At 40.8% G+C, this 789-nt stretch overlaps 1 protein-coding gene across 1 annotated transcript in view; it reads right to left on the reverse strand.

Annotated features, from left to right (window-relative positions):
- Positions 1 to 699: 699 nt before the first annotated feature.
- Positions 700 to 789, reverse strand: part of LOC119591183 (cuticle protein 16.5-like) — a 2,240-nt gene continuing 2,150 nt past the window's right edge. Inside the window, exon 4 of the mRNA XM_037939894.1 lies at positions 700 to 776. Coding sequence (XP_037795822.1) covers positions 700 to 776 — 77 coding nt within the window. The remainder of the gene's footprint in view (positions 777 to 789) is intronic.

Genomic DNA, 789 nt, shown 5'->3' on the forward strand with positions numbered 1-789 from the left:
CTTTCTTATTGCTAGATGCTAATTTGCTTTTAACTAGGATATCCTTACCTCGAGAGCTTCTTCTTATCTAATGTTATAAATAAAGGTAGTTTTATGGTGTCTACATATTCCTAACTCTTCTCATTTGGTTGGTGTAAACCCACAACCCGTGATCCCACATTCACTAACAGATACTGTGCATATAGTTGATGTGGATCCTCTCAACTTTCCCTTGTTATTTTACCTCTTTGTGTATATATACTCGAACGAAACACTTGGTTTGAAATTCTCGCAAGATGTAACTTTTGTTCTTCTGAACATCATTCCCTTCTTCCTCACTATATTTGACTGGCGTTTCGCTTCTGATATCGATAGTAATTAATGCAATCTTCACTGATATTGTCCTAACTGGATTGTCATTACCATGGTGAGCTATTACTGTTGATATTGTCATTACTTTTAGCATCGTCATCCTTATTACCAACGCCGTAAATGTCAGTCTTCAACCCAAGGTGTGCTGCTTCTGGCTAGTAACCCTTTTCTTGAACTTCGTTCGAAGACTTCTGAATCAAAGCGAATCTGTTGACTATGCACAAGGGAAGAATTAGTGCGTCGTAGGCATTTTATACATTTATTAATAAATTGATATAGTACAGAATGTACATCAGGAGAGGTTCTTGTGTGACGTGAATATCTGCGGCTTTGCGCCGGCTTCAAGGCTTAATATTCAGCCTTGACCACGGCAGCTGGCACGGCATGGACGGCTGGCACGGCGTTGTGGACGGCCACGGAGTGGACTGTGTGGCGGAA

The sequence above is a fragment of the Penaeus monodon genome, chromosome 28 (assembly GCF_015228065.2).
Source record: "Penaeus monodon isolate SGIC_2016 chromosome 28, NSTDA_Pmon_1, whole genome shotgun sequence".
In the NCBI taxonomy this organism is placed as follows: domain Eukaryota; kingdom Metazoa; phylum Arthropoda; class Malacostraca; order Decapoda; family Penaeidae; genus Penaeus; species Penaeus monodon.